The sequence below is a fragment of the Rattus norvegicus genome, chromosome 4 (assembly GCF_021556685.1).
Source record: "Rattus norvegicus strain SHRSP/BbbUtx chromosome 4, alternate assembly SHRSP_T2T, whole genome shotgun sequence".
NCBI classification, from domain to species: Eukaryota; Metazoa; Chordata; class Mammalia; order Rodentia; family Muridae; genus Rattus; species Rattus norvegicus.
In genome coordinates this window covers 128,357,513-128,385,464 of record NC_141537.1, presented here as the reverse complement: position 1 = coordinate 128,385,464, position 27,952 = coordinate 128,357,513, and the positions used below count along the sequence as shown (strand labels likewise).

Sequence of the window (27,952 nt, the reverse complement as noted above, 5' to 3'; positions counted from 1 at the left end):
CAGAGGGTGCTTTCTAAATTAGTTTCACATGAACACTTAAGCACACAAGACTAAGACGTGGTTGGTCGAGCTCCTCTCCATGTATACATACCTTCCAGGGAGGGGCAGGGTGGTTACAAAGGCAGTGGCAAACAGGACTCGTCTTCCGGTTGGAAAGGAGTGGAAACTTAGTTGACCTCTGCTTCTCTTCTTCACTCAGCACACAGTGGCTCTGCAGTGTGCAGTGACTGTAGGTCCGACACAGCCAGCCAGCCCCAGGAACAGGCCTTTCACCCCCAGACTGTGCCCAGAGACAGTGGGCAGCCAGGCACATCAAGCAGCCAAGAGCTGAGGCAGCACGACCGAGAATGTTCTCCACACCATCCTTACAGTGGGACTGTGGATGGGTCTCATGCCCTCTCTGGGGGGTCCCTCTATCCAAGCAACCATGACAGAATACTGCCATCCCTGAGGAACAAGGCGGCATGTGCGGACGGGAAAGGTATGTATTGTGTCAGAGGGGCATCTGTGGTTGGCTGGGAGCCCTTATGAGGTCAGGGCACGGTCTGATATACCTTGTTTTTTTTTTAAACAGGAGATTCCTCTTGGACTTTAGCAAAGTTACAGGAAGCAGACTGCATAGACCTAAAGCCTTCAGGCAGCCCAGAGCTCATGGAAGACGCCATATCTACTGAGGCCCAGCACTTGCTTGTTTCCAATGGCCAGCTCCCCAAGGCCTGTGACTCCAACCCTGACTCTGTACCACTGAAAGGACAGGTCACGGGGAGACGGAGAGGACCATTGCTGTTGGCCCCGAAAAGCTAGGCTTCATCTACCTCAGCTCTTTTAAAGCGGTTGCTACAGGAAAGAGGTAGGAGACACAGTGGGAAGTTTGTGTCCAGACATCCCTCGGACAGTTGGACTTGCATGTGGAATGTCAGTCGGCTAAAGAACCTGGAGCACAGAAATGCAAGAGACTATTTGTGTACAAAAGGCAGAAAAAGTATTTGATACCATTGTACATAAGAGTTTTCAGAGATTTCATATTATATTATATATCTTTTACAGAGACTATTTTAATCCTTAGCGCATGGGTCCCGCTTTTGGTGATATTTTCACATTAGGTTGCTGTCTGATTTTGGAGAGGGTCAGGAATCGTTCTGGTGCCTTAATGCACAGCTGGAATTCAGATAAAACACATCAGCTGTTGTTGGTGGTTGGAAAGGAGGGCATCTTGGCTACGTGGCACTTAGTGGTCAGATTGGAGTGCATTGGCCAGACCTATGCAGGCTGGTGTTGGCAGGGTGCACTGGTCTGTATTTGAGGACGAGACTGAGGGCTGTTAATCCACCGAACGCAAGGGCTCAGAACAAGCAAGCGCTGCCTTTCGTCTTTCTTTGTAACTCACTCGGTACAAGCAAATGTCGTCTCCTCAGTGGTTCTTTGAATCTTACTAAGGCGGAGGCTGCCAGTGTCGGTGCCTGTGGAATTCCCAGCAGTGAGGTTTAGTTCCGTCAACACAGGATCACAGTGGGGGAGAAAAGGAAGATGTCTGTGTCCAGGGCCAGCTAAGTTCTGCTGAGCAGGCCTGTCCACGCTGTTCCTTGCACAGTGAGACTGGGCTTGGACTGTACAAGACTTGAGTCCTAGGCCTGGGTGTATTTGCACTTTGGGGCCCTGTTGCTAACCATCTTGTGAGTGCCAATGTGTAATTCAGTAAAGACTACATGGAAACAAACAAACTCGGTCCTTAAAACCCCAGAAAGCTGTGGGGAAGTGTTGGCACAGTGATGGCCTGGGTCACGGTATAGTGTCGTCATAGGCCATCACTGTGCCAGGGCAAGCACACAAGAAGGCTGTTCTCCACAGTTGGGTGATTAATGTTACTTCCACAAAATATGTGAATTTGCTGCTTCTGAGAGGCAATGTGAAAGAGGAAGTATTACTTTTTATGTACAGAGTTATTTATTTATAGAAATTTTGGTACAGTGTACATTGAAAACATGTAAAATATTGAAGTGTCTAACAAATGGCATTACAGTGTCTTTAATAAAGGTTCATTTATAAATACTAAGTGTGTGCTGCGGTCATTGTTCTTGTAAGTGCAGTTCTGCTATTAATAATGTTTCCCCAAGCGGAGAATACTTAGACAAAGCACAGACTACACACTGCTGCCCCAGGAAGACAGTGGCACTACATTCCTCAGATAGCTCACTTTTTTTTGCCACATGGAGCTGGTTAGTCAAGCCTTATGCTCCCCAAATATGCTGACCCTCCCACGTCCTGCTGGCATATACCTCGAGGACAAAGGAGCAGCTCTGGCTGGTCTCCAGGGAGGACACAGTGGTCACGGACACACTGCTTCCCTCAGCCATGCTCCTAACTAAAGTCACTTGGGCCCACCCACTCATAAGCACTGCAGCTGCCTGCTGTCTGTCATACACCCCAGGGACTTTGGGGCACTTTGCTGTAAAGTAATATAATATAATCATGTGTTTTTATAGGAGAAATACAAGGGTAATTAAAAACAGCAGCCTCCTTACCAGAAAGAATGCGTGCTATGCACCTGCAGTTCGTGCTTTTTAAACAAAGCTATAATCTTACACAATAGGCATTAGCCCCGGGGAGAAACACCCACACGCAGAGTTCCTGCCCCAAGCCTCCTTCCTTTTCCCAGTCTGGTCATTCACTTCCAATTGTAGCCAGCTTGCTTTTCTGGTGACTCCAACAGATAGCAGGAAGTGCAGGATGCAGATCAAAGGCCTTGCCTTACCAAGAGTATTTATTGAGAGGACTGAGGTGCTGGGTCAGAGTTTCACCAAGGACAGTTTCCTGGGGCAGTCTGTGCCACCTTCATTAAGCTGTTCTCTGAGCCATCTTCGTAGCTGCACTGTAGCTCCAGGACGAGGAGAGGGGACTGCACAGCAGCCCAAGGACATGAAGTGTCTTCTTCATGGGCTCTTCCTGCCCACCTCTAGCAGCAAGCTTCGGGTCTGGTCATAGGCACCCAGAAAGATAAAGCCTCCCATGCTGATTGCTGCCATTCTCGGGAAGACACCTGCAAATAGCCTAGGGACAGGAAATGGCCATGACAGGATGCCCAGGGTTTGCTCATTTCAGTGCACCCACTCGCAATACCCCACAGAAACATCCCCCCTTCCTTATAGAAGGCCACTGAGTAACATTCCCAAGGACACAGGAGAAACTGGGGCTCAGCCTCGCATGACTGCACCATCTGGGAGCGCTCAGGCTAACCCAGCAACCACCCTCCCACAGTGCGCTCCAATGAAGGAGTCAGGCATGGTCTGACAGAGGCTGGAAGGGTGTATGGCAGTGGGACACCTGAGGGGCTTCTAGGTCTCAGTTCAGGGAGACAAAGCAAATTCTTAAACAGTTCTGCTTGCTTGTCCTGTGACTCGGTGGTATTTTGTTGTTGGAGTTCCACAAATGTGATTCTACAAGAAGGAAATGACATGGTTCCTTTTTCTTGTTCAATCTAAATGGGAACACTGGAGTCACAGATTGTGGTGAAGGTGAACTACCTCACAGTGTCAGTTCTAGACTCTCAGGTGTCTATCCCTAATCCAGTCAGAACCACTGTGGTGGCAGGGAGTCCTCCAGATGCCCAGGAATTTTACAAATATGCATTATGATGTTACTGAAGAAAAGTAATCCACTAATGACCCTCACCTGGCTGGACAAGCGAGCACCGTGAAAACAGAGTAGCACACAGCTGGAGAGAACAGGACAGAAGCAACCCCAGCCATAAAAGGTTATAAGTCCACAAGCTCGCACAGGGCAAGTCCTAGACTGTAAATTACTGCCTTTTACAGAGGCGGTGGGGGGGTGGGAGAGTGACAGACAGAAAGCCTGATCTTCTTTCTACCGAAACTCTGTTGCTCAGAAAAGTGCTTCTGTAAGCAGAAAGACAAACTTAGAAAAACCACAACTTGGGCTGCCTCTGAGGGAAAAGGCACTTGCTGCCAAGACTGATGACACAAGTTCAAACCCTGGAGAAGAAAGAACCAGTTATCACAGGTAGTTTGATGTCCCTGTGTGCGCACTGTCAGAGAGACTTTGGGTGTAGGGCAAATGTTTTATTACGACAACACTCATGCCTTTTAAATATGTGGGGAAGTCTTTGTGCTAAGTGGAGGCTAATTAAGATAGCTGACAGGAGGACCCTGCGAGATACACAGCCCCCACGCCTACATAACCAGTGGAGGTGATCAGCTGCCCTCCTACTTCTAGCTGGCAGTGCAGAGAAGAGTGATCAAGGACTTTACACACTGGGACAGCTCTCTATGGAGCTGGAGAGCATGGCTTAGCGGGTGAAGTGCAAGCAAGAGGAGCTGGGTTCAAACGTCTAGAAACTGTGACACTGCACATAGCAGAGTCTGTGGTAAGACCCCCACCCCCACCCTGTGCTCCTACAGTGACAGGCGTCCCAGAGGCTCTCAGGTCAGCTAGTCTGACACAGGAAGTGGCAAATAAGACACCTACTGTACAAAAGGTGCTAGAAGGGAGGCCTGGAGACTCGGAGCTGCTGCAGACCACTGGCCATGAGCATCCACTGGCTTCTAAGTCAATCTCACTCGCTTTTGCCACTAACAAGCTCAGCAGACGCCAGAGACAGATGGGAGCAGTTAGTGTCACCAGATCAATGGACCACAGCCTCCTTAAAGTGGAGTTTTTGTAGGGGGAGGGGTTCCACCTATGCTTGCAGGCAGACTTGTGAGTAGGGCAGGCTGTGTTCCAAGGGCAACAGGGTAGGGAGGAGCTCCCAGCAGCAGTGAGTACACAAAGGGCACATTTCAAAAAGCCTCAGAGGATCAGCAAGGAGCAATCCAAGACAAGTGGACCTCGCCCCTGCTCTGCAGCTTCTGGGCTAAAGGAGCATGGGTAACCAGTCTGCCCTCCAGTGTGGATCCCCCATCCTCTGAGAGAACATCAGGTTCCTCGGTTGAGGGGCTACTTGGTCGGCTTAGTGTGTGTGCAGAGCAGGGACCACAGACTGTGACGGCTCTATCTGGCACTGCCACAGAGGAGTGGCTGAGCCACCTGCCCAGAAAGGGCTCAGGAGTTTCCATGTTCCTTGGTCCAGTCATTTGCTCGAGAGATGCTGGAGCTGTGGTATGTTCAGTCGCAGCCACTGCTGCCCAGAACATGCTGTTTAGTGCTGCCCTGTACAAGGTGACAGAGTGCAAGCCTGGGGACTCAGAAGATGAGCCAAAAACCCAATTATCTTTCAGCACTAAGGCAGGGTCAGAACAAGCATACACCCTTGGCCTGTTTTGCTTTCGCTCCTCTGGCACTGCTTAGTTTTAGTCAAGTGTGTGCCATGACCTAGGCAGGGAAGGCTGCTCTCGCATCATCTGCACAGCAGCATGCAGTGGCCATGGCAGGTACTGTGCCATCCAGCATGCCCGTCTTGTCTCCACTGGTAGATGGGCTGCAGCCCCCACAACACCACAGTTGGAAGCCCAGCTAAATCGCCACAGAATCTAGCAGCGGGTCTTTATGATGTCAAAAGCCAGTCACCAGCTGCTGCCTCTGTGGGCCCAGTCACTGCTTACCTAAGAGGCTTCCCAAATCATGCATAAGGATGCTATGACTCACTGCGGATGCTACCACCTTGTTCCTATGTCCGACACATCAAGAGTCTAAGTCCTGTCTGTTAGATCCAATCTGTACCTCAGACCATCAGAGCTGATGTTCAATGAAGCCACCCAGCCACCACTTTCAAACTTATAGCTGGAAAACTCTAACAGACATGGAGTTTGCTCTCTGGCAAAAGCCTTACCATATTCCCGGTCCATCAGCTGAAATTTAAAATGCCAACGTTACACAAAAGCAGCAGTCAGTGGTGTCCCTGGCATGGGAATAAGATGATGGCAGTGCCAGGCAAAGAGGCTAAGAGCAGGAGGGCTCAGGGCTGCACACGGGGCTGCTGCTCCCAATGCCGGGCTCGCCCTCCTGCCTTCCAGAGAGGCTCCTTGTGTGCTCCACACAACATGTCAAGAGAGCTCCATAGACAGAGTCTTCCTGCTTTTAACAACTCAACATAGACACAGTTCCTGTATGACAAATCAGTGCGCAGGGACAGCTGTATGGGACATAAAGCAAAGCATTTGGAGGACATGGGGCTAAGAGATGGTTCAGTGACCCAAGCTCAGATCCTCAGCATCACATGAAAGCCAGGTGCAGTGGTCCTCACTTGTGACCAGCACACAGGGAAGGGGACGGATAGGTCCTCGGGACTCACTGTAGCCAAAATGGTGGGCTGGAGGGTCAGTAGGAGACTGTTGCAAGTGTGACTGAGGAAAACAGCCAATCTCAACCTCTGTGCTCTACAGGTACACTCGCGGGCTAACACACCCATCTGCATACCACATGCAAAAAAGGTGAGGCGCTTAGCCAGCAAGGGACAACAATGGCCACCTGAGGCCAAGCACTGTGGAGCAGACAGCGCCGCCTGATGAGCTGAGTAACGCTTTAGAGAAAAACAGACTGCATATACCATGCTGGCCCGTACAATGATGTTCATCCGAAAACCCGGTCCTCGGGCTCTCCCCATTTATGTGTCTCCAGATACACAAACACTTACTGCTCTTACAGCTGCCCATAGTCATCTGGGAAGTGACAGGCTGCACGTGCAGCTAGGAGCCATATTCACCAGGGCTGTAGGTGGCACCATCTACACTCGTGTGAGCACATACTGTTCACTGACAAAATTACCCACCAATAAAGCAACACCGATGATGCAGGGCACGTGCCCACCGTAAGGCATGGCTGCCAACGGTTCTGAGTGCCTACCTAAGCCTACCGCACTTGCGTTCTACGGTGTGTAAGTGGGAGCTTATCTGTATCCATGTTGCAGCCAAAATACATTTGCATGTCATCCAGTGTCAAGAAGGACAAGACCAAGAACCGTGTGGCTAGAGTGCTCTGTCTCTGACTGTGCAATCTTACATATGCAGTATAAGAAAAGAAAGGGTGAGGTGTTCGTCCGCGGCAGGCAAAGACTTGAGGAAGAGCCAGTGGAGAAGAGGCCAGGCAGCAGAGGGCTTGCTTTGTCCTTACCCTGCTAGTCCCTGTGAGCGCCACACCCCATGCATGGCAGACAGCACATTCCCAACAGCAGTGCTGGACCCGGCCTAAGGAAGACAAGGAAGGGAGAGGGCTGTTACCTCCGAGCAGACCCCCTCACCCTCATGCAAGGCTTGACCCGGGGTTGGCTTGGACATCTCGCCTACATGCAGACCTGCAGACAAATACTTAGGGGATGGGGGAGTTGCTTCTCACAGCTCACTTAGATACTAATGGCAACCATTCAACAGGAAGCCTGATGGAGGTGGGGGCTTCTACGTATGCATGGGTCCATCTCTAAGGCATGACAGTGGATGGAGAGTGCCACTTGCAGTTTTGAATGACCCTATCCTCAGGGTTGGTCCTCTGCCTTCTACAGCCCTGCACTTGGAGAGCTTGGTCCAGGGATGTTACTGGAATTCCTTAAAGCTCAGCCCAGAGTTTGTTTTGTTGTTTGGTTTTCTTTTTAACAATTTGGACAACTGTCAAGTCTTAGATCTGAAAACAGCAATACCAAGCAGAGGCCCTCAGATGTGCCGCTCCCACACCACAGCTGTGAGAATGCTTGAGAAATGGAAGCGTGCTACACACAGATCCATCACAGTGACAGCTGCCTACGTGCGGCGGTGATGACAGTGCCGCTCTTCCAAAGTCAGGGTTATTAATGGCTCATTCGGCAGGTTCTCGGGTTCTTACAGCGCCTCCTGCTCACAGACACGGCACGGAATCTGCATGATCTGATACTCACCTTTGCCAGCATGATCCTTGTCTTAGCCACATCCAGAGGTGTAGTGACTGCAGCTGCAAAGCCACCTGTGTGGAAGATCCGGCTGTCAGAGGTGTCCAGACAGTAACCAACACCTCTGCAGCTGAGTACCCAGAACTGTCAAAAAGATCGCCATCGTGTCCACTGACTGTTGAGAACCCGACACACATGAACGAGTTCATCTCCTCCTTCACAGCCCGTGCAGTACTGGAGCGGAAGGGGAAGGACGCTCAGCTGGGCTAAGGAGTGAGGCCCTACAACTCACCTTGCTCTCGCACCGTCTGGCACACTAACCCAAATGTGACACATGGAACGGCCAGGTGTGGGTCTTCAGTGAGGAGCACATGGCTCCCAGGGTTGGGGGAATCACACCTTTCTGCGGGGTACCTGCTTTACAGTCTCCAGAAAGCTTTGGTTCCGTCTGTTCTGATGAGCAGATGGGCAGGCTCCTGTGTGCCATGGGGGACCTCGGTATGAACAGCCAGACTCTTGGTGATAAAAGACAGTGCTTTCTTTACTTCCCAGGCTCTGGAGAACAGCGCAGGAAAGGCCTATAGTTCTGCCCTCTCTGCGTCACCTCAGAACCCTCTTGCCTTGGCATGCCATACTCTGTGTTTCCCTCTTCTAGTTTCTGTGCTGTCAAACTGTCTATAGGTTTTAACAGTGCTCTTATCTGTGGGCACAGAAACCAAAACTCCTGTCGCTACTGCAAACCACAGTTTATGGTCTTAAATAGTTTTGTTTGCTTACGACAAGGTCTTAAGACGATGTACTTGGAGCTGGCCTGAGATCAGGCTGATCTCAAACACACAGAAGTAGCTTTCACTCCCTGTCCTGGGATTAAAGGACCCTGACACCACCACACCAGGCTTGATGTCAGTATTCTATTCACTTGGTACAACAATGCATCTGAAACCCTGAAAGGCCAGAGGGCTGCAGAAATAAAACTCTGAAGGGCTTTCAGGAGGCTCAGCTCCTGGGAGCTGGGGGTGAACAGCTGTTTGGGGGGGATGGGGTTTGCACAGAAGGCTCCAGAAATAGCTCCAGGCGCCCCCTGCTGTGGTGTACAAGCAAAGGGGTATTTGACCTCTGACAAATATCTTTCTAAATATGGGGCTGAAGCGAAGTCGTTACAGTGACCTTGGCTGCGGTGACATCTGTTCTGACAGTTGTGGGAAGGCACACCTACTCCTTGTTTATATTCTATTCTCAGTTACCCACAATTGCCACACACCTTAGGCCTGTCAGTGGCTCCTTTGTCTAGAACCTCTTTTTGTCCTCTTAAACTGAGTTTGGGGGCCAACCAGATGGCTTGCAAGTTAAGGGCATTTGCCATGAGCCTGATGTGCCAAGTGTGACCCCTGAAGGCACATGAAGGAAGAAGGGGGCTGACCCTCAAATGTCCTGATTCCCCATGCTTCCGTGGCACGCACTGCCTTCATCCCACCCACCATACACTAAACAGATAGATCTTAAAACATTCGAAAAGGCTCTGCTCGGTGCAGAGCTGAGGTCCGCTCTTAAGTCTGGCCAGCTCCAACACCTTTGGCCCTGGCCCCTGACGCCTCAGATGCTCATCTGTACAGTGCAGGCAACCATGGGGCGGACATCATTATTAAAGAGTCCCTGCTTATCTAGACAAGGAGTAACCGCAGTAGTCTATTAGGTAAGACTTGCTGTCCAGGCGAGCACTACGCTCAGTAGCTCTTTGCTAACTTGATACAAGCTGGACTCATCTGGAGGGGTTGCCTCCATTGGCCCGTAAGCAAGTCTGATTCACGTGTGAGGGCCCAGCTTACTGTGGGGAGTGCCACCCCTCCACACGTGGTCCTCGGCTGTATGAACGATCAGGCTGAGCAAACCTATAGAGTGTCGCCTCTGCTTCCGCCCCTGCACCGAGTTCCTATCCTGATGTCAGGAAAAGCCACGAGCTGAAGTAAACCCTTTCTTCCCACATTGATTTTTGGGGTTTATCACAGCAACGAGAAGCAGGCTAAGACATGGTAGAGAGAATGGGTGACTTCTCTTCCCTGTCTCTAATCCAGTGTACAGAGCTGGCACTCAACATGCTTAGTGAGTGCCCCAGACAAGTCTATGTTTCTTACAAACCAGACGTAAGGTGAGCCTGTAAAACACAGGGGAAGGCTGACAGGAGGGCCGCCCTTGCTTACTTGCCAGGCTCATCAGAGATGCTAGCACCATCACAGCACCCCTCCGGCCACACAGCAGCTATGTGGAGCTGGGAATGAGGCTGCATCTACCCTACCCTCGAAAATGACCTTGTGACACCCCAGGACTCTGACACAGCAGCACATTAAAATAATTCTGAGTATTAGACTTTATTCCCTTATGTAAAAATATTCTCAAGCTGCCCTAAATCAATTCATAAAGCTGACAGATAGCATTTAATCAATTTGGTTAGCTCAGGTTGAACTTGCTCTGGCCGCCGGCAGAGGTTACCCATCCTTTCCTGTGGACACCTGCATATTCTCCAGACATGTGTGCTCCATGAAGTAGTGTGGAAGAGACAGGACTCAAAACATCCACGCTTTGATAGGCCCCGATTTTACTACCGTGCTGGGATCTGTATTTTATGCAAGGCGTTAATGAATCAATGTGAGGGCCCCCACACGCTGGGCTACTTTAACTCACACGGCGCACAGCTTTGTACCTTTACCGTTTAAGTGAAACCCTGTACTCTGTATATTCCACTTACAGGATACACAGGGAGCACGGCACTCCAGACAGGAAACAGCCTGCACAGCAAGTGCAGCCTGTGCTCGCGGAACCAATCCCAGGCTGTTCTACAGAGTATTAAGCTACACACCTTTCCGGGACATATTCACAGATCTGATTTTCACAGGAAAACTACTTGCTGCCTTGGGGAACAAATGCCTTCGGACCAGCAAAAGAACCCCTTTCTTTCTGACAGCCTGGGGCTCTCACCTCAGAGCAGAAGCCAGGAATGAAGAGGAGGGCAGTGGGGAGGAGGCCCCAAGCCCACCCCTGGCAGCCAGCTACTCTCTGCTCCTGGATCCTCCTAGCTGATGCATGTATGAGGAAGACCTCCTCCTTCCCCTGCACTCAGTCTGTAAGCACTGCTCCACAGTGTAGCTGTGTGCTCCGGCCTGTGCCAGACTCTCACCTTTGTCACACACGGAATCCTGCATTCTGTGCCACAGTGCCAGGATGAGAGAGCCGCTTCTCCCTCAGACCTTCTCTAAGAGAACGTGAGGAAGTGTCTACCATAAGAAACTGATCAGAAGGGGGTTGGGGATTTAGCTCAGTGGTAGAGCACTTGCCTAGCAACCGCAAGGCCCTGGGTTCGGTCCCCAGCTCCGAAAAAAAAAAAAAAAGAAAAAAAAAAAAAAAAAAAAGAAACTGATCAGAAGATACCTGAATACCAAAAGGGTTGCAAACGTATCAATACTCACCATCACTATGTTTGTAAGAGTCAGGGCCTGGACTGAGAAGCTGGCAAGGCCTTTCCTTTAACCCTGACCAAAAGCCAGGGGATGTCTAAGCATGACAGCCATTGGCACCTCCAATCTCAAGAGCCATTGTGGGTATCTGTGCCCAGGAGTTTAGGAAACGAGTCAGAGCACAGGAGTGTGCCGAGGACGGCACAAAGCAGTCCTTGGCAATGACCGCACCAGCGTAAAATTGGAAAAGCACAAAGAAGAATCTGATCTGACTGTGGGCAAGTCTGATCGTGAGGAGCAGGGCAACCATACGGCAGTGTGTGAAGTCTGGACAGGACTGGGTAGGAGGCCATTCTTCATCTCCCTGGCATGCAAGACAGGGCTGTGATCCGCTCTTGCAGAACTCCAGTTTACTCAATTTGGACTGTTTTCAAATTACGTTTATCCTGCAGCAATGCTTCCAAAATACTCATCTTGTTTCTCTAGACTAACATTTATACCAAATGCCTGCCCCCAAATAATAATGTAAGCAAAAATATATTTCTTTTTACTAATGGAGGAAGATCTGTTAACAGTGTGTTTTTCCCACGTAGGTCTTAAATTCCTTTATTTGGCAGAATCTCATCTGGAAACAATGAGATGGCTGGAGAGAGGATTTACAGGTTCAGATGAGAAAAACTACACTGTGCAGTGACTTCAGACGGTGACATCTTCCAGTGCCATCCAAGAGAGGAGAGAACCGCTTCCCACTTTAGTGGTGTTGCTTTCTCTTGCTGGAGGAGTGATGACTCCTCACAGCTGTTCATTTTACAGATCACCAAGGGCCAACACACACATCACTGGGTCCCTCAAGGGAGGAGTGATTACTGCTATGTTATGGGTCAGAGAACTGGTGCCCAACATCTTCTCTAGGAACTGGGGTCAGTCACTTGTCAGACAGAAAGCCCAGCCTAGGTCCCAGGCACTGTCTCCTGGCCCCAGCCTCACAGCAGCCTTAGTGGAACACCACATTCCTGAAAGGCCCTGAGGGCAGGTCCCTACCACAGGGCTAGTGTGACAAATGTGCCATGTGGAGCAGTCCTCAGCAGAGAGGACTGTACTGAAAGCCATTCCCAAACACATAGTATCGATGTATTTGCATGTAAATCCGGGGGCCATATCAGATACATTGCTTATTCCTTACTTGAAGATGGATATGCTTTAGAGCAGTGGTTTTCAGCTTAGGGGTCAAATGACCCTTCACAGGGGTCACCTAAGACCATTGGAAAACCACAGATATCTACATTATACTCATAACAGTAGAAAAATTACAGTTATAGAGTAGCAACAAACATAGTTTTATGCTTGGGGGGGGGGTCACCACAGCATGAGGAACTGTAATAAAGAGTCCCAGCATTAGGCAGGTTGAGAGCCACTGTTTTGAAATTATTCAACTCCAAGAAGTGACTTTTCTTGTCCAGGGCAACTAAATTCCTCTAACATTTACTTGGTGTTCTGCACCCAACACCGCCCCACCATCTGGTCCCTTGCCCAATTCAAGAAGACAGTCAGGAAAGTAAACTTCTCTAAAGGGCTAGGTAGCAAAGAATCCTAAGCTCTGGAAAATGAATTGAGACCACCTCTTCCTTTAAGCCAGTCACAGATGATCTGGGAGTGGAAGCTATTACCCTCCCCATCTGCACACACTGATATCCTGCCTCCAGGAAAAGTTCTTAGTTTCTGTGATTACTTCCACAACTTAAATAGATTTAAATTACTAACAAAGGAGACTATAAAATATATGATTTCTATTGTCCAAATCACTACATGTAAATAAATAAAATCTAACAACTGATAAAGAATTTGGAAAAGAGTCATTTTCCCCTAAAGCTGCTGATCTTCCAACCTACCTGCCCATCCGTCCACCAGGATTACATTCTAAACACTTTCAGTTCTCTGGCCAACTTCTACTTTGCTTTACTGCAACTACAGCTTCCTGTATCTGTACCGACAAAACAGACCTTTCTCTTAGGGTTCTGAACTCAGCACTTACACCATCCTTTAAAGCACCTGTGTTCTTGGGACTTAATGATGGACCCATGACACTGCACACTGAATTCTGCTCTTGCTTTAATGTCTCCGAATGCCCAGATGTTCGCACGGCTGCATTTCCTGCCCCATGCAGTTGAGCCCGCAGGAAGCTGTGGAGTAGCCCCTGCTCTCCTGACAGTAATTAATCTCCCGCACTGTCAAACATGTCACATGGCCGTGAATCTCGGATCACCCGCAACACGGCCCCCAGCAGACAGCTGTGCAGCTCACCCCCCTTCCACAGAGGGCTTTATAAATTATCCTTAAGGTAATCTGAGGGCCCGAGTGAAGCTTTAATAAAGATAAAAAGAAAAAGGGAAATTTGTCAAGGACAAATTGGGTGTCATTCAAGCAGACACCTCTTTCGCAGGTTTTCTTCCCTCTAAGACAACTCGTTTCATAACTTGCCAGTGAAGCTGTCTTCATCTAAGCAGTTGGAATGCCTGAAGAACGCTGTTTCGCACAGCCAGCATGCTGACACCCCCCACCTCAGTCTTCCCCAGCACAGTATGATCCCTCGCACCTGCAAAAGCCCCACAGACAGCTGACTGCCAAGACTCCACCACACGGCCCCGCCGCCACGACCAGAGCGCCTGTGTGCAAGGAGAAAGAAAACACAAGTTATCCATCTTGGAGTTTATCAGAGCCTGCTGTGGGCTTGGCTTGGGATGGGAACGTAAGTGAGAACCTATTTTGGAAGCATTCTTCAATGGTGACATAAGTGACTTTCCCAAGGACTTAACTGCATACTAAAATTAGTCAAAGGAGGTCAGGCTGCAGCTACATGATGGTTCTCAAAGTATTTTCAAGGAAGATTTCACACACACAGAGTAAAATAAAGATAATAAACTTATGACAATGGAATAGTTTGCATATTTCCCATATAACACTAAGCATATAAATACAATAATTGATAATTATTCCTGAACAGTGTATGTCAACTCCTTAGTTCTTTTCGAAGTCCTTATCCGCATCCCTCCTTTGAAAGATACCTGAGCAGTACTTTAATTGAAGGGGGAGGGACATGTTTTGAGACAGCATCTAACGATCTCCAGGCTACTCCAAACTCAGGATCATCCTACTTCAGACTCCAAGTGTGATGATTACAGGTGTGTGCTACCATGCCCCGCACTAATTCAGATTATTGAAAACATGTTTATGCTGCTCATTGAAAGCTTGCTGCCTGGTGTCATCTGATCGCACCCCATGGAATACCGCACAATGCTCAGTCTACTCTCTAATTGTCTTCTAAAGTCTGTGGCCTCTCAGCAACCTTACATGCTGGGTCTATTACTTCTGTCCAGGCTTCTGAGGTACAGCCTTGAAAAATACTCCTTTCCTTGGCTTCACTGAGGAAGCCGCCACTAAACCTCATGTATTTAAAGTATACAATTTGATAAGCTTGGGCAGACATGCACACAGACTCACTGCTACAAGGAGACCACAGACTGACTTAGGAGCCAAAAGTTCTGCATCCCTTTGGGAATTTCTCTCCTGAGACCCACGTCACTGTCCTCTCAGCAACTAATATTCCTGCCCCTTGCGACTGGCTTGTATATTCCAGAATTTTATTTTATTTTATCGGATTTTCTTATTTACATTTTAAATGTTATCCCCCTTCCCGGTTTCCCCTCCAGAAACTTGCTATCCCATTCCTCCCACCCCACCCCATCCCCGCTGCTATGAGGGTGCTCCCACCCACCCTCCGCCTCCCTCCCACCTCCCTGCCCTGACATTCCCCTACACTGGGGTATCAGAATGTAGTCCCATTTTCTTTTATCTGCTCCTCTCAAAACTACGCTGTGGTACGTCCACATCACGACAGCTACCGGACGTCATTCCCTTCTTGTTAGTGAGCATGAACCAGACATAGGTGCATCATTTCTTTTTCTAGTTTGGGGCTGTTGGCGATAATCCCACATGAGCATTTACAAACAAGCCTTTCCATGGAAAATGCCTTCCTTTCTGATAAGGAAATAACTGATAACTAAGAAGGAAGTAGGTCCGTTTAACCTTACAAAGCCGCCATGCTGTTTTCCAAAATGGCTGTACATTTCACATTCCCAGCAGCCCTGGCTCACTCGCAACCTTCCTAAGCTTGGTCGCCAGCATTAAGTGTTCCCATTCTAGGAAGTGTACAGTACTATATCACTATGTTGTTTTGTTGTTTTTAGATTTTAAGAGGGGATGGCATGGGCACGTGGGCATAGGTGCCAGAGGTCAGAAGACTTCCGAAGCCTGGGGCTGGAGATTATAGAACGGTGAGCCACTCCCCGTGAGTGCCTGGAACCAAGCCCACATCCTCTGAAAGGGCAGTGCATATCTTAACCGAGTTGCCGCTCCATGGCTTTAATGGCGGTATATTGTCTTCACATACTTATCCCCCATCTGTGAATGTTCAAACACTCGTGTATTTGTATCAGGTTGCCTATTATCTAAATTAAAGATATTGCAAAGTTCTTAATATATTCCAAGTACATTTGTAAATATCTGTGACTCACCTTTTCATTCTCTGAACAATGTTTTTTGAATAAGCATTACATTTTCATTAAGTCCAAATTATTTTAATATAATCACAATATTAAAATATATTAATATTCATATTACAGAGGGGGAGATTTGTTCCATTTTGCTTAAGGTAGGGTCTCACTCTTTAGTTCAAGCTGACCTAGAACTCACCACATAAACCACGCTGGTCTTGAACCTGTGGTAATCCTCTGGGTGCTGTCTGCTCAGCACCAAGACCTCTGGTCTGTACCACGGCACCCAGGTTATAGATCCTGCTTTTGGTGTCATTTGTAAGAAAACTTTGTTTATTTTAATGGCACAAAGATTTTCCCCTATATATTTGAAATTTTAAGTTTTTAAGAGTATTTACATCTTTACCTTTGAGTTAATGTAATCTGTTATGTTATGAAGCCTGGGCCGGGGTTCTTTCATTTTGATTTATGAAAGAACGCCCACTGGTTCTAATGCTTGGAAAAAATAGCCCTCTCCTCAGTGAAAACTCTCTCCAAAAGTCTGCTCTCGAGTTGGTCCTCATTTATAGATACCAATTCTATACTTTCTTGATTATCACACGTTTTAATATAGCTTGAAATTAAGTAGTTTCAGTTTTCCAGATTAGTTCTTTGTCAAGTTTGTTTTTACTCTTTCAGGTTCGTCACATTTCCATATGACTTTTTACATCAGATGGCCAATTCCCACAGCACACCCTTCTGACAGTTCATCCAGATTACATGCATCCATGGACTGTTTTTGGATGGAATGGATACGTTGGCAACACTGCCTTTTTTTTTTTTTTTCTGGCCTCTTCATCATTTTAGCTGCCTTTCTATTTCTATGAAGACAGTATGACCAAAACAACTCATATGAGAAAATGTTTATTGTGGCTCACAGCTGCAGAGGGTAAGAGTCCATCATCCTCATGGTAGGGAATACAGCAGCAGGCAGGCATGACACTGGGACAATAATGTCAGCTTACATCTGACTCACAAGCAGGAGGCAGAGACTAGAGAGCAGGGAATGGCATGGCCTCTTTGAAACCTCATCCCAGTGACACACCTCCTCCAGCAAGGCCACACCTCCTAATCCTTCCCAAACAGTTCCAACAGGGACCAAAGTACTCAAATACATGAGCCCACAGAAATAATCATCTCTCCCTTCACTGGGGCTTCCTATAAATTTCTCTTAACTCTCCACTAGCATTTCATAGGCTTTGACCCTGGTTTTATCAGATTTATTTTTGAGTACTCCACATGTACTATGTAAAGAAAACTGCTTGCTTTGAACATTCAGTGTCTATCTGCTCATTGCTAATAGTAACTGATTATCAATACAAATGATTTTATATAATTTGTGTTCTACACCATTGGTCACTCAATGGTTCAGCTCTGCTCCTGTGTGGACATCATAAACTTCCTCCACAATTAAAGTCAGGCCTACTTCCTTTCTAATAGGAGTATCATATTTCTTTGCCTTATCCTGAACGACTACACCCATTACCAAGCAGAGTATCTTACTTTTAATGTTTAGAACTGTATAATGACCCAGACATAGTGTAGCGCTGGAGAACTGACCAAACACAATACAAGTAAGATTAAAACAGCTGACTGACTCAGCATCCGTCTCCTGTCTGAGTATTTATTTCCCTGCTGACAACTCCCTCTGGAAGGGTTGTTACAAGATCACTAAGGATTTGATGATGATTCCACAAAAACAAATCAAGACAACACACACAGCCCTGTTTACCTTGACCAGTCCAGGTTTTTAACACTGAATAACAAGATACTTGCTGTGTGATATCTTTCTTCTCAACCCTATGAAGAAGAGTAATTCTCTGTATAGTTACTAAATCTATTGGGCTAAACGTATACCTATCAAACAGGATTTTTAACCCTGCTTAGGAAAACAAATAGGCTTTAAGAAACCTTGCTACAACTGCATTTCTAAAGTCCTGAGCTATACAGCAACAGAATTTGATAGATTTTAGTAAATGCTTTAATGTTTGAAAATAAATGGGTAGCTTTGTGGAAATCATTATTTTCACAATTTCTCTCTAAGCATTAGAGATACAATGGGATACAGGGAAGGACAACGTTAATCTTTTGTAGCAACCATTATGTGTTTAGTCACAATGTGATTAAAAAAAAGTCAGGGAGCATGCATGTTAAATGCCTACCTGTGCACACTTTCCCCGTGTGTGTGTGTGTGTGTGCGTGTGTGTGTGTGTGTGTGTGTGTGTGTGTGTGCCTTCCTCACGATAGGTACATGTTCTAGCATTGAGCTATACCTCCAGCCCTTAACAGCAGGCTAGCTTTGACACCATCACTCACTAAAATACTAATTGGAGAAGAAAGGCAGGCATGAACCACATTTTCTTAGTGAGAAGGGGTCATCTTCTATTATTAGTCTCCTGACATTTTCTCAAGAAGAGATTATTCTGAACACTTAAGCTGCTGCCCACGACCTTGATTTATGGCAACAGTAAAGAACAAACAAGGGATGAATGATATCACAGAAGGAGAAGTCAAAGATACTATGTAATTCATAAACTCAGCAAATGTGCAGAACTGTCCTCCAGGTGTTTGTTGTAGGCTCAAGGGAACCACAAAACTTCCAGGACAAACAATCCATGAGGGGTGTGTGTGTGTGTGTGTGTGTGTGTGTGTGTATGTGTTACTATATATTATATAAATTATATGTGTGTTACTATATATTATATAAAGTGTGTGTGTATGTGTTACTATATATTATATAAATTATATGTGTGTTACTATATATTATATAAAATGTGTGTGTGTGAGAGAGAGAGGAGGGCGGTAGGATTTTGAAAGAGAGAGGGAGTGCTGGAGAAGCTTCACAGAGGTGTCTGCTGTGTTCTACAAAGAAAAAGGACCTGCTTACTAAGGGAAGGAAAAAAATCAAAATACATTCCAATGTCTGAAGACTGTTTAAATATAGAATCTCCATGGATAAGCCCAATTTTTTGCTTCACCTAGGCAGAATTAGCTTAAGAAGATAGAAAGAAATCATTTTGTAATAAAGTGAATAGCTATAAAAATCTTAGGAAAAACAGTCCTTAAGTCCCTAGAGAAACTAAAACAAAGTCAGAGGCCAATATTAGTGGTAAATTTAGTGCTAATAATAACTGACAGCAACAGGCACAACTGCCTCCTGTAGCCACTTCACACTTCACACAGTAGGACCCTCACCACGGTCTCTTGAAGAGTGTGCAACAGTTAGTGTTAGGTCATCCTTTAGACAAGAACACTAACGCTCTAGACCTTAGATCACTAGCAAGCCTAGCATCGGTGGGGATGGGACCATATGGTGTGTCCTATAGGACACCGGGATTTAGGTCTTCAGATAGGCACTGTATTCAGCACAGAGCGGCATATGCATCAGAGTAAACACAACAGGAACCACAGTCAACAATGCAATGAAACGGAAATACCCAAGAGAAGTGGCTCAGGCCTGCAATCCCAGCATTTAGAGGAAAGATTGCTATGGCTCAGAGGCCAGCCTGGGCTACATAGTGAGTTCCAGGGCAGCCTGGAATGAGATGGCCCTTTCTCAAAAACAAAACCAAACAAACAAAAAAGGCTGTTGCTGATTGGCTAATAAATAAATATATAATAAAGTACTCCTACTATGTCACATTCATTGCAATTTGCCTCAGTCTGTTCAAAGTTGTTTTTTTTTGTTTGTTTGTTTTTTAAGTGAGTAGCTGAATATAAAATCTTGGGAAAATGATTTTGAGACTGACAAATCTAAATAGATGTGAACCATTTATAAATTCTACATCATGGAGTTAATAAGAAAAATAGGAACTACGCTGATAAAAGGTATTATATATAAATTGGAAAACTATTTAAAGTTGTAACTTAGCTCGTGTGTGCAGGGACAGGAGGATGGAATATACCAAAACAAATCAAAACAAAAACAAACAAAGACTCACTGGACGCTAAGGAAGGTCACCTGCAGAAAGAGTAAGTAATTGGCTACATTCAAGTAAGGTCAGACCACACTGGAGGGAGAATGAGAGTAAAGACGGCACCAGCCATGGGCCACACGATTCCCACCGAGGCTGTTGGACAGCTCACTAAGTAACTAGCACATCCCCAGTGGGATGGGAATGAATTTTCCAGACCTGTCCAAACCACACTGGGTGAGGTGCAGAGGCTATGGGTGGTGCTGAGCAAGCTGCCAAAGGTCACGTGGCTAACACGCCTGGTTTGTTTTGCTCAAAGCACAAAAGCTACATATATTGTGACAGTCAGAATTGTCTGTGTGCTGTTTCTCCAGGTTAGTCACCGCCACAGCACAACGTCCAGTGGGGTTACAGTGCAACACGAAAACTGAAGAGAAAAACTGTTTCATTCCAATAATGCTTAATTGTCTGTCTGTACGAGATTTTGGTATTTAGTTTTCTTGCCTGGACCTTTTTGAATACATATGCGGACAGTTTAAGTCCCCATAACATTCTCAGCTTGAGTGAGTACTCCCATTGCCACAGAAGTGGGACTATCATTCCTGTTGAGGCAGACAGATGACACAGAAGGGGAGGGAGGGAGGGACAGAAAGGACCCACACATGAAGAAACAATGTTGGAGTCTCAACTTTTAAGTTAAATAAGAATTTAAAAATACAGAAGGCCACATATCCCAGGTATTTGCATCCTGATCTCAATTCTATGGTTTTCCCCCTTTTTCTTTTCAAATAAAAATGAAGCTCTATGATGACTATGTAGACACTTATTTATATCAAAGAGAAATTCAAATTTAAGGGTTGAGACTAGTCATGAGAATGTACTTAATTTCTCCAGTTTTGCGTAGGCAAGCCTTTCTTAATATGAGAGGGAAGGAAATATTTCTAATAGCATGTGCAAACAAATTTATTGTAAAATAATTTTAGAGTTACAGGAGAGTTACAAAACCAGTAGAGTCCCTATGTACTCTCCTGCTAACTTCCATAGTTCAATGATCAAAGCTGACTACAGAAATCAGTATGCACCTACTAAGTGCATGCCTTTATGCAGTGTCACAAGAGTTGCTACTGTCTATTAGTATGCAAGCTACAAACCTCTGCCCAGCCTTTTCACCTACTGGTAACTCAGTGGCATTGCTATACAGAAAACTGAGCTGAACCATTCCCCAAATGGTTCTCACTTTCTTCCTCCTCCTCCTCCTCCTCTTCCTCCTCCTCTTCCTCCTCCTCCTCTTCCTCCTCCTTCTCCTCCTCTTCCTCCTCCTCCTCTCTCCTTTTTTAAAAAATAATGTTTCATCTTGTAACTTATGTAGACTTATGTAACTTCTCTATGTAGACCAGGTTGGTCTTGAACTAAGGGCATGCACCACCACCTGGTTTTAGCCATTGTTAAAGGCCTATCTGAGGACGAACAATGATAAACTTGGGCTCGCCCCTCCCCAGCCCAGCATGGCAAACTCCTTTAGCAGTATTCATAGGCAAGAGGTACAAACAGGCAGTGTCAGAAATGGATGGAGTCCAAGTGGGGGCAGCTAGCTTCCATGAGAGCACGCCATGAAGAGCTTGTGTTTCTCACTTCTAAAGGCCCACACAAATGAACTCTATTGTCTGATGAAAGACAAACTGAAGAGCAGGGACTCAGCTCTAGCCTGACAACATCCACAACATGGGACTCTAAACTTCCATCCAAAAGGACATTTGACTTCCCGTCTGGTAGAGTATAAGATTTTACTATGTCATTTTCATGGGTACATAATAGGTTATTTCCAAGTCATCTACTCAATTTCAAAATAATGATGTCAGACAACCAAGACAACTAAGACAGCATGAAGGCTTTCACATCTATGTAGCTCTTGGGATCAATCAGTTCTGGGAGACTCATAGCTGTGAGTCCACCAACAGGTGTGCTACACAGCGGAACCAGCATATGACCACTTCCTGGACATGTTCCCTTACGGACTGACAAAGCTACTGTGTAGCCTTGTACAGGATCCCAAGACCATTCTGACAGCTACCTGTGACTCTGTGACAAGGGTCCTGACTGAGAAAGTTTCCTAAGTCATGTCCCCACATGAGCACAACAGAGAAATCACCTCATATAACACAATCTCCTTATGTGACTGTAAAAGCAACTTATGTGGGTAAAACCATAAAGACAAAAACTGGCCACAAGGCTTCTGCTTCCACGAAGACTCTATGACCTCACATTTAGATGTTAAAGAATCACAGAATATATGAAGACAAGTACACCATTATTTAACCTTGAGGGAAATGCAAATCAAAACTCTGCTGAGGCAGTAGTCTACAACTATTTTAGAGTGGCTATTTCCTTTAAGTCAGTGCACATGGAACAAAGACACAGAGCAGGATCTCTCACGTATGCTGGGGAGAGTGCGGAGTGCACTGGAAACCACTCATAGCCTTATGGGCTTTTGTGCAATTAAGGAATCACCTATACAGATTCTTACACAATTAAGCACATACCCTCTTTCCAGCCCAGGGACACCACTCCTAGGCAGCTTGGGGGGGCGGGGAGGGGGTAGGCCTATGTCCATACATGTAGATACTTACAGAAACTTAGGAATAGCCAGGAAGCCTGGGAATAGCTCAGATGTACATCAGTACTGAATGGAGGCACACATTCTGAAATGCCACAGGGGCAAAAAGCAATACAAAGACCTAACAGCATTCTAGAAGAGAAGGTGGCCGGCAGAGCATGGAATGCTACATACCGTGCTCTGCCTGCTTATGAGCAATAGAAAGCAGTGACTGCTGGGGATTTGGGGCAGGAAGGACACTGGCAACACAGAAACAGGAGTGAGCTGGGCTGTGTGCATGCAGTGGCTCTAACACCCTCAGAACTAATGCATCTTGTGCATGTATGCATAGTACTCCTTGAGGAGCTAAAACTATGTACCACTCCACACATGCATTTAACAGGACTGGGGAGATGACTCAGCAGTTAGGAGCACTGGCTGCTCTCCATGCACTGAATTCAATTCCCAGCACTCACATGGCAGCTCACAACCCTCTGTAGCTACAGCTCCATGGGAGCCAATGCCCTCTTCTGCTCTCTCCAGGTAGCAGGCATACATGTAGTATAGACACAAGCTTGCAGGCAACACATAAAACTAAAACTAAAAATTTAAAAAGAACTTTAAACACAGTACTGGAATCTGTGGTTACTACAAAAACTCCTACCAATTTCTCAGCTAGCCAGAACTCTACAAATGTCCTGATTCTGGAGAGAAATGGACCCAACCCGTCCTTCTGTCTTTGGACCTGCAAGCATTGCCGTGGATGCGAGTGCCGGGGCGTTAGCATGAGCAGCGGCTGTGAATGCTGGCCATTGTGGGGCCCTGCAGTCTGAGTGCTGGCCACTGAGGAGCTCACACAGGGCTCTTGTTTGCTGTTGGACTCACAGTTCTTTTGTCACACACTGAAAAGGGACCTGGTATGCTAAGGGAATGTGACCTTCTCATTGGACAGCTGTTAGATCACGCCTTGAAAAGTGGACCGAGGAATCTGTTTTTACCCTGCACCATGAAGGAAACGTTAAAACATAACAAAAGACCCCAAAACTCCATTAAATGAGTTGCAGTACTTTTAAAATCATCACATATGGTACATCTTTAGTGTCCTAGTTTATCTGAAACTTAAAAAACTCACATTTACTTGTGTGTTGGGGGTGCAGCCACGCCCGTGTGCGCACGCGTGGAGAGCGGCTTGACTCGGGGTCAGAGGATAATGTTTAGGAGTCGGTTCTCTCCTTCTATCATGTGGATCCTGGGAGAGAACTTGGGCCATCGGGCTTGAGGGCGAATACCATCTTGCTGGTACCACCTTACAGCTTACTTTAAAAAGAGCCATGTTTTGAATTCATTTATTCCTCTTTTATATACAACTTTAATAGGATTTATTTTGGAGTTCAAACTAACTATGACATTTTAAAGAGTGTTTTCCTTAGCAAACCCATAAAATTATGGTGGCATCAGCTTGGTTTCTGTCTGTTCCTTTTCTTGTAGTAGAGGTGGGACTGGAGTTGGGGTTTTAGCACTGTGCTGCCCAGCTGTCCCCAGCCCCAAGCCATGCCTCGGTTCTGCTTCGTTATTTATACACCCTTCTCACTTGAACAAGAACTTCCCATCTTTCATGACCATTATCCTAGCGAGACCTACATTCTATATCGCAGACCCACAGACTCAGTACAGCTCTCTATGTGTGCGTGCACAGTGCAACACTGAAGTTGTAGATGATGATGACGACTTGTACCATGGAGTTCTCTTCTTATAAAGTCCTCAGCAATGTTGGCAAAGACCTGTGTAATTCACAGCACTGCCCTGGCCCCACGTGATGAAGAACAGGTGCGATGCCTATGCATGTTTAAGTAATAATCAATCTCTGTGCATGTGTGCGTGCCTGTGTGTGGAGATTACAGGTTGAGCTTTGGTAGCTGGCCCTCATCTCCCACCTTGTGGAAGCACTTTCTCCAGCATACTCCACAGCCCACAGGTCCCAGCCTACTGCTGCCATGTCAGCTCACCAGAGGCATCCTGGGATGCACTACCATACTGGCTTTCTATGTAGGTTTTAAGGATTGAACTAGATTGTCAGGCCTGTGTGACAAGCCCATTTTACCTGCTGAGCCACCCTCCCAGCCCTCACCACATACTTCAAGTGTTCCCTTCTATCTATCAGATGAGTGATCTTCCCCAACCCCAGGACGCAGACACTCAAGGCTCCTCGTTCTACTAGGAGTGAGCAGCAGACAGAAGTGAGAGGCAGTCAGAGCCTCCCAGCCTGATGCTGCTCCTTCTGTCTGCCCTGGGGCTGGAGGGGTCTGCACCTTGGCGTCTTTCCACTTATCCTCATTGCTCTTCCTGCAAGCCCACTTATCACACGCCATTCAATTAAGTGGAGAAAACAGGCAGTCCAGGTGAGAGTGAAGCACGATGTTCTGAACATGTGCGTCTCAGCTCCACATGCTGTACCTGACAGCATGCACAGCTCAGCAGTGTCTGAAACAGCCTGTAAGTCACTTGGAAAAGCACTCAGCTGCTGGCTGGCATCTGGAGTATTTAAACTTCTACTCACTACGATCTTTTTCCATCACATACCCACACTGTTGGGCATTAGGGAAAATCTTCACATGATGATTAAAAAACTTACTTTCAAGGATTCCCACAAGGGAAACTGGACCAAGGAGAAAGGAATCTGGAGAGAGAGAAAAATCATGCAGATTAGATAAAAATAAATCAGTGGTTGACCTGGCATTCTTGTAAGAACCTGCGATTATTAATGTTTCATTTTATTGTATGACTAAAATAAAACCAGTATTAAGCAAATAAGCAGGCCCAGCACGTGTTTAAAAAGCTGATAAACCCTGGCCACAGAGCCTCTTCTAGTTCAAGCCAAGGAACATGAAGAGCAGTGTGAAGCCCTGGGAAATGGGGAGAAAACCTCAGCACTGACAAGGCTGACACAGAAGCAAGACACAAACCATCTTCCCATAGCAACAGCAACCGTGAGAGCCCGCCAGTTCTACGGGGAGCTATGGCGGTGTGCTCTCAGCCAGCGTGTGAGCGCTCAGAAGAGCATCTGAGCAGAAGAGAGCGGATGACGGGGCGGGAAAGAGGTGAAAGATGGAGACACTATGAAGAGAGACAAAGTGGAGAAAGAAAAGCAAGCAAAAAGAGGCAAGGGAGGAGTGGGAAGAAATGTGAGGAGAGGACGGAGGTGGGGTAGGAACAGACAGGCAGGCATGAAGGAAAGAAAGTGGAGGGTGATGACCAGGAAGGAAGAGGGGCAGGGGGGATGGAGGGAAGTAAAGTCCAAAGCCACTTAGAGGAGCATGTCAACATGGCAGACTCCAGAAGCCTGCTGACTGCCAGGGAGGGGAACAGCTGCACCCCTGAAGAAGAAAAGCTCTGGGAATGGTGCTCCATGCAGACTACAGTAAACCCAACGGAGCCAGGGAGAAAGTCACCCACCCCATCAAAGAGGTCAACATCACAATACTTAGAAAGTGTTCACAGTGTTTACTTCAATTATGGGACAGAATCACCAAGTCCACAGTAAGCTGTGCCTCACTGAACCTGCTAAGAAGCCATAAGCCAATCAGAGCTGTCATCACTCTGTTGACAGATGAGCAGGCTGGGTTCAAAGAAACTGTGTAACTCACCAAAAGATAATAGGAACTTCAGAGTCACACCATCAGACTTCAGAGCCCTAAGGACTAATTTACCTGCAAAGGCCTCTAACTGTATTTATCTGCTTATTAATTCCCACACAGTGCAACTACCCCTTTGCTTTTAACTGAACTTTTTGAAACTGTGAAGAAGGAGGAGGAGAAGGAGGAAGAGGAGGAGGAAGAGGAGAAGGAAGAGGAGAAAGAGGGGGGAGAGGAAGAGGGGGAGGAGGGGGGAGGAAGAAGAAGAAGAGGGGGGAGAGGAGGAGGGGGAGAGGAAGAGGAGGGGGGAGAGGAGGAGGGGGAGAGGAAGAGGAAGGGGGAGAGGAGGAAGAGGAGGTAGAAGAGGAAGAAGAGGAGGAGGAGGAGGAGGAGGAGGAGGAGCAGCAGCAGCAGCAGCAGCAGCAGCAGCAGCTACATTTCCAAAATAAAAATGAACTCCAGTGGACTCCAGATGCTGCTTTACCATCACTGCCCTGTCTAGCACACTCGGTGCCAGCAGAGGTGACACTCAGGGGTATAGTGGCCCCGTGTTGCTGTCTCTGTGCAGTTTAGTTCAGGTATAGACCGCAGGAAGTGTTGACTAGTGTGCATCCCCGTATCTTTCAGAAGAATTAGCAGGTGTGTCGTCACACGGACTTGGGGTGGGAAGCCACTGCTGGGCTTAGTCAGAACTCACAGTCCATCAGCATCTGTCCAAAGAGATGGTGCTGCTGAGAGGAACTGACAATACCACAGAGATGGGATCTGTCCTACTCAGAATATGTGTGTCAGTGTCTCTAGTTTGGATTAATTTGACAAATGAAAATCTTGGAGAAACTGGTACTTATCATAAGTAAGTAGTCAGCCACCCTATGTCTCGAAGTCTCACAAGAAATTAAATTAAGTGTTTTGATTCTCAAAACGATTCTGACATTGATTATCCTGAAACTCAAGAGCTGTATTTTCAATGAAATCAAATACCAAAACCAAAATGCTGGCCATGCACAGGCTTCTGAGAACTTGTCCAGAGCCTTGAGAAATCACATTGTGCTGTGTGATACAGACAAGAGACGTAGCAGGCAGGACTTAGACTCTTCTAGTTCTAAGTTTCTTCTTGGGACTTTTCCCGAATGTGAAGACATCACATTCTACAACAATATTAAATTTTATGCCTATAAATTAAAAGGCTTACATGGTTGTAAAAGCTATTGCTAGAATTACTCATTTTCTTTTATTAAAATAACCTAAGAATATACACAGAATGTCACCTGAATTTATTTGGCTGTTGAGACAATTTAATTTTCATTCCATAGATAAATATTTTGCCCTTTGCCTCAATTGCAAGTTATGCATAAAATTCTTCCTTCAGCTTAAAGAGGCAACTTATATATAATATACTGGACACCCTGGCACAACTATTCCCAGGAACATTAGCTTTACAAAGAAAGCCCACAGTAATGCCGCTTCACTCCCTACGATAAGGTTAGCTGACAGTCTAAGACAACCGAACATGCTGAGAATGCTTGAATACATCATTTCCTTTTGGACTTTTAGTAATGAAAGTCCCCTCATAAGTGAACTCCTGATGCGTGAGAAATTTCCGAATGTAAGTCAAAGCCATGCAGGCTGTCAGTCACAGTAAGAGGAAACCACTGCTATGGAGGCGGGTCACACAGCTGTCGGGCACCCACAGCTGTTCCTAACGTGGCCAGAACATGGGCTCCTGGAGAGCTGCCTCCCCTCCCCATGTCTGGTTGAAGTGCAAAAACACTGATATTTCTTTAAAACACAGAATTTCATACCCCAAACAGATGCAAGCCATTATCCCCAATGCTTTAGAGATGAAGAACATGAACAGCTATACTCAGAGGCCATCTATTACAAAATACGACATAACAAAAGTTACAAGATGGGTCAGTGTTGTGACCTGTTTAAGGCCTCCATTTAAGATGTTTTGACTGGGTAAGG

The 27,952-nt window shown here is 46.5% G+C and overlaps 2 protein-coding genes across 22 annotated transcripts in view; one reads left to right on the top strand and one right to left on the bottom strand.

The window, feature by feature from the left end:
* Lrig1 (leucine-rich repeats and immunoglobulin-like domains 1) overlaps positions 1-2,053 on the top strand; it is a 100,361-nt gene extending 98,308 nt beyond the window's left edge. For all 8 annotated transcript variants that reach the window (XR_015685574.1, XR_015685575.1, NM_001427801.1 and 5 more), the window contains 2 exon segments: positions 200-481; positions 575-2,053. Coding sequence is in view for 6 of the 8 variants with exons in the window: in NM_001427801.1 (NP_001414730.1) it covers positions 200-481; positions 575-804 (512 nt within the window). In the remaining 2 variants the exon portion in view is untranslated.
* Slc25a26 (solute carrier family 25 member 26) overlaps positions 1,922-27,952 on the bottom strand; it is a 100,297-nt gene continuing 74,266 nt past the window's right edge. For 4 of the 14 annotated variants that reach the window (XR_015685651.1, XM_087658144.1, XM_087658147.1 and 1 more), the window contains 5 exon segments: positions 24,985-25,029; positions 13,850-13,919; positions 7,817-7,881; positions 7,063-7,136; positions 1,922-3,048 (listed from right to left, as the gene is read on the bottom strand). Coding sequence is in view for 12 of the 14 variants with exons in the window: in XM_087658144.1 (XP_087514270.1) it covers positions 2,931-3,048; positions 7,063-7,136; positions 7,817-7,881; positions 13,850-13,919; positions 24,985-25,029 (372 nt within the window). In the remaining 2 variants the exon portion in view is untranslated. 14 annotated transcript variants of the gene reach the window in all.